This window comes from Netta rufina (genome assembly GCF_964035555.1).
Source record: "Netta rufina genome assembly, chromosome: 1".
In the NCBI taxonomy this organism is placed as follows: domain Eukaryota; kingdom Metazoa; phylum Chordata; class Aves; order Anseriformes; family Anatidae; genus Netta; species Netta rufina.
In genome coordinates, this window is record NC_140123.1 from 117,587,809 (window position 1) to 117,593,808 (window position 6,000).

The following is a 6,000-nucleotide window of genomic DNA, read 5'->3' on the forward strand; positions in this document are numbered from 1 at the left end:
ATATTTTTTTGAAAAAAGCAGGTTGAAGAAATTCAAATACTGGTTACTAATTTAGTTAACTATCTTAGTAAATTAAGTCTTTTGACATAAATATCTAATGTGTAGTATTAATAAGGCTCAGTGCGGTGAGTGCTTGTAATACCTTACAATTCCTTGATTTTTTTTTTTTTTTTTAAATAGCAAAAAGGCCCCAACACCTATAATGGGGCTATATTATTTTTACTGGTATGTTTTAAAGGTGATATTAGCTATAGCAGTCATATTCAGTACCACGGCGAGGCAGAAATAATGATTGCTGATTAAGGGAACAGTTGCAAAGATACACTTTTAGGCACCCCCATCTTTCTAGTCACTTATTTTGTGTATTTAATCATTGTGGAGTTTACATATAATAAACATGCTGTTCATTAACACACCTTCATGTGTATTTGCATTACAATATCATTAAGACTACATTTACAGTGTTTACTACATCATGTGCAAGGCTCTATCACTGCCAAACTTTTTACTTGGTCTAAACACCTTACAGTTTTAACATGTTGCAGGATACTCTAAATAGCAAAAACCACAGGCTTTTTGCCATTACTAACGTTTTGTCCTTTTATTATTTTTCTGTCTCTTTTCACTAAACTCCTCAATAACAAAAGAGGCCGTTCACAATAATAATAAAATGTTAGTGCTTAAGCATATAAATATATTTTTAAGATAACTAAGGCACTGTCATAAGAAGAAATTAAATACATCTGCATTAACTGAAGTCATAGTTTTTGGCTGGTGTTTGAATTCCCAGTGTTTCCTTTTTGCAGGTGTCGTGTAGGAGAGAACTGGTGGTACAGAGGGGAGCACTGTGAGGAATACGTGTCTGAGCCTCTAGTTGTGGGTATCGCCATTGCTTCCGTGGCAGGGTTCCTTCTTGTGGCATCTGCTGTCATCTTCTTCTTGGCCAGGACCCTTCGAGACCAATATACGAAGAGCGACACCGAGGACTCTCAGGGGTAAGTGACGCCACCTAATATTTTAAAGAACATCTGTCACTATGAGGATAATAATTCTGTCATAAGTCTTAGCATGTCATTGACAAGTGACAAGCTGTATATATACGCACCTCCCAATGCCAGGCTGCAGAGCTCACGGTTTGTTTGTTGCTCCCCCAGGCAGGGTGACAGCCTCTCGTCCATTGAGAATGCCGTTAAGTACAACCCCATGTACGAAAGCGATACGACTGGCTACAGCCACTACTACCGCAGGTACCCTCAGCTAACATCCTACAGTTCCACCAGCGCAGACACATCCACCGACTACAGCAGTGAAGAGATAAGGCACATTTATGAAAACAGTGAGCTTACAAAGGAGGTAAGTGACATGGCTTTTATACTGGCAGAGATGTACAATAGCTAAATAAGTCACAACTATGGCTGCTGCAACTACATAGGAGGAGAGAGAAAGGCTTTCTTGACCTGCTTGCTATTAAGTGTATGGAAAGGAATGGGTGTGCTTGGAGGAGTAATGAATTTCACATGATAACAGAGCTGACTGCCTAAGTAGCTGCATGAGGACTGGAGTGGTTTGCTTTAGTGCTAGATATAGTCTTTAGCTTTTAATGCCAACTACCACATGTAAGACAGCTGCAGTGAGATGGTGAAAATCCAGAGCCTCCAGGCCTTTAATACAGGGGTTTTGAAGTTTAGATCTTTCTGACCTGTGAGATGGATCATATTGTTCTCCTTCCTTTATGTGTACATGGTATCCAGCGTTCACTCTAGCAGGCTGAAGAGAAGGGATTTACATCCACGAGCTAACCGCAAATCCTTAAGCAATGGTGAGAGGTGTGAATCCAGCTTGGGTGTAGGGAAAAGTATCTGTGAGAGAGAAATGGTTTTGTTAAAGCCTTTTAAATGCCACATTCCCTCCAAGCCCTGGTTTTGATTTAACAGCTAAGTACTACTGGCCTCCAAAAATGAAGTGCTTCACTTTTAAAAATAGCATAAAGAATTTTAGTTCTGGGCTGCCCCATTTCGAGATCTTATTGAAATAACAAAGCATATGAGTTTCATTTTCCAAGAAAAAGAACTTAGTTATTTCAGGAGTATTCTAATTTCTGTTATGTACCTAAATTTATCTTCCTTGTATTCTAGGAAATTCAGGACAGAATTCGAATTATAGAGCTCTACGCTAAAGACCGTCAGTTTGCAGAGTTCGTTAGGCAGCATCAAATGTGAGTAAAATATCTTGTCTGGCTAATTCCTTTTAATGTTTTCTCATGAAGCCTTCACTACATCGCTATGTTCTTCATATGAAGGGTCTAGAAATGCTAGGGCACTAGAAGTTAAGATTTCAGCATTATTGCTGAAGAGGTTTGACCCTTCTAGAGCACTTAAAATAATCACCGTCAAAAGTAGGTATCCCCAGCAGCTACGTTCAAAGTACTGAAGAATTCCGAAGTTAATGGGTGTCAGAGAAGCGCTGACGGACAACAATTAGGCCCTTACAGTACAAATAGAACCTTCTTAACTCTTTTTAGCATCGTTAATATTACCTGGTGTTAAATACAAATTTTAAAAGCATACTAATTGATCTTCCATGCTCAAGACTTGGCAGCTAACCAAAAACTAGCAGGCCACTAGCACAGTAGTGTCTGATATTGTGGAGTCATTATCAGAATAAAAAGCTTACAGTTCCAAACAGTTAGTCAAGCTGAGCTGTGTGCTTTGATGCAAGTTAAGCGTGGAAAAGGCTATCGCAGAATTGAACTGGTTTCTCACTGTAGCAAACAGCAAATTACAGATAGATCTGTTAGTTTGAAAGATACTGCAGTACAATTCCTTGGGATCAGATTAAAATTAACTGCAGTAGCAAAACCCTTGTGTTCCAAGATCACCAACTCCACTTCTTTTAATTGAAAATAACTGCAGTTCACATTTTTCCATGTCAGTTGTTCATTTTTTCATCTTGAGACAGATCAGCTTCTAAATTTTCCACAGCTGGAAAATAGAAAGGGCTGCCTCATATGAGCCTTGAATCCAAAGTTTGAAAGAGACTAACTTAATCATTGCTTCTCTGTTTTTCATTTCAGGAAGCTGCTTTAAGAAAAAAAAAAAAAAAAAAAAAAAGGAATCAGTAGAAAGCATGTGGGAGATAAAGACTACCTTGTTGCCATAGCAATGGGCTCAGATGTAACTGCAAAGTTACTTATAGTCTTAACATTGCATGGATGGATACAGATGTTTTCTAAATGACTGGCTGAAATGTACAGATGTCTGTTTATCTCAATTACCTCTGGCTTTTCTGTGTAAAGTGACATTTTAAAGAGGTGATCCGAAGTGGCAGAGGTTATGAAAGTTCATTTTTCTTTAACTCTGAAATGGACAATGTGAGTTTGTATACCAATGCAAAAAAAAAAAAAAAAAAAAAAAAGAGAAGATACATGCACAAACTAAAAATAAAACGCACCCTTACAATTCCTGTCTGGCATTTATCCCCTTCACTGGAGCCTACTGTAGCAAGTATAAAGCAGTAGTGGGAAGAGCTCTTTGTTTTGCACATGAATGGTTTGTAGGAGAGAACCATGATGATAAGATGGTGTCAGCATTATTGTAAAGCATTCCTGTTATATATACACAACCCTAACCTCACTGCAGAGGCTGTTATTTTCTATGGCTGCCTGCTTTAACTTTTGTCAGCTGGCATTAGCAAAACAGAACCCAGTACTGAGGTTCTCAGTACTCTCCCTAAACACTAAGCATCACCGCTGATATTCAGTCACCACATCTGGTGCCTGAGCAAGGCAGGGCTGTAATTCTGCAGCATCGTGTTGTTAAGTCGAGATAGTTGGCTCTCCAGCTGCTCCTGACAGAGACACAAGCTGGGGCGCAGAAGGGCTTCCATTATAACAATATTCTGTAAAGGTTAAGTGACTAACATAGACTTTTGTTGTACATAGACAATTTGTTGTTAATATGAGTTGTTTATCTGTTATTTATTTCCCTGACAGCTTATTTTCAGAGTGCACTTAATTGTTGAAATAGAACGATTAATAGATTAATGACGACATACTAGTGGCATTGGTGCCCATTGTTTTAAAAATTTTATTTAGTGTTTACTCCACGTTGAATTCAGCCAACTAATAGTTAAATTTTCTTTACTGAACTGGGCAATAGCCTGCTATGGGCTGTGTTTCAAAATCAGGCTGTGGTATTTAAATGGATGCATATTTGGTAGACGGCAATATTTTTTTTTATTGGGAAAAACAAACAAGCAAAACACCCCAGCTCTGGTAATCTCAGCTACATGGAAGTCAGGGTAGAATTTCTCTAGCAGGAGCAGCCAGCCTCAAGCATTTTAAAATAGCTGAACTGAACTGTGTGTCCTGAGGTAGAGAAACTGAATTTTATCTTGAAGTTAAGACAAGAGTTTTGACTGCATGTTAAGGTCTGTGGGACCTGTGCTCAGTCACCAAATCTGTTGTTAAGGCATTAACATTGCAGTCAGGATTAAGGCACAAAGAGTCTCAAATCAGCCTCTACCTACAAAGAAGGCCAAGGTAATTGTTATCTTTACCAAGATAATTATTTGTAGTTCTCAGCCCATGTGTGCCAACAGCCAAACGATACTTATTAGAATTCAACAATAGTGAGACTTACTTACTTGTCTATAGGCTGCATATCTAAACCAGTAAAGATTTCAGTGTGATTCCTCTTCCTCTTCTGGAGAGCCTCGGTGGATCATTTGCATGGTGTCTTGGTGTCTTCTTGCCTTGAGTAGCAGGGATGGTCATCAGAGCCATGAATCTGTCAAACAAATGCGTACATAAACCACTGTAAGTCCAAATAACACCAGACAGCTGAAAGCAATACAGTGCAGCTTCATGTTGTTGGGATGTGATGTTATCAGGCAGAGCTTACCTTGTGCTGTGTGACCCTGGGCTCTTAGAGCAGTGCAGTGCTGGTCCGGTCTTCGTAAGGCACAGCACCACTCTTGCAGGGACACGGGTGAGCCGTCCTGGGACACTGAGGCCTCGTGGTCACCACCACTGCACAGCAGGGGGAGACGCCGGGCTTGGGGTTCGCTTCTGTGCAGCTGGGCTGTTGGCCCGGGGAGCTTCTGCGCTGCCTCTGCTAAGCTGGGTACGGCAGCTGGGACCAGGCACCTGCTACAAGGTATTCAGGTATTTGCTGGGCACAAACTGAGGAAATTATTGGTTATGCTGAGCACGAGGCATTTTGTTGTATATACAGTGTATTGTTCCTTTCTGTGTGTATACATATAAACATAATGCTATCTTATTTTCACTACAATAAAAATACAATTTCCAAAATATTTTTTTCCTAGAAAATTCATGTAGAGACTATTTGATATGAAGAAATCTATCTTAGGCACAGACACATGAATTTAGTATCAGAAACGTTTTAGTTTTTTTTTTTTTAATGAATTGGGTTGAGCTGTTGAACTCATTTTTAGCACGTGCCAAGTGTAGGTCTTTATCACTTGCATGGTTATATTCTGAAAATTCATGCTGGAAAGCATGCAACTGAGTGCTTTGACTTCTATTAATGCTCTTTGCCCATTTTGAGGCTCTAATCAAAGAATCAAAATGTGCTGTTACTTTGGTGATCTTGATGACATAAAAAACCTGACCCCTCCTCCAAATGTTTTCACATAAACTTACAACATGGCAAGAAGGACTTACTGAAAAACCTCTAAATATCCTAATAGAAGTCAGAACAGGCTCTTTATATACATCTACCAGTACTTGTTAATAGTCAAGATGCAGTTTTTCACTTGCTTCAAGTAAAAAGCACAGGTTTGAATGATGGATTAATTTGAGAACACCTACAAAAGCAGTTACTGTTTGCTGAACACTGACAGGTCTGATTGCTTGCCACCCCCAGGCTTGAAAAAGATGAAAATGAGGCCCTGAAAGACACTGTCAGCTGCCCCTTTAACAGAGGCTCTCAGACACATAACAACACATTTTGGACCACACTGCTCTGTACTGCAAAA

General features: G+C 39.5%; 1 protein-coding gene across 1 annotated transcript in view; it reads left to right on the forward strand.

Annotated features, from left to right (window-relative positions):
- Positions 1-2,219, forward strand: part of IMPG2 (interphotoreceptor matrix proteoglycan 2) — a gene marked incomplete at both ends in the record, with an annotated part of 53,944 nt that extends 51,725 nt beyond the window's left edge. The window contains 3 exons of the mRNA XM_084286165.1: positions 807-995; positions 1,155-1,353; positions 2,136-2,219. Of these exons, the coding sequence (XP_084142291.1) occupies positions 807-995; positions 1,155-1,353; positions 2,136-2,219 (472 nt within the window). The remainder of the gene's footprint in view (positions 1-806; positions 996-1,154; positions 1,354-2,135) is intronic.
- Positions 2,220-6,000: the final 3,781 nt, after the last annotated feature.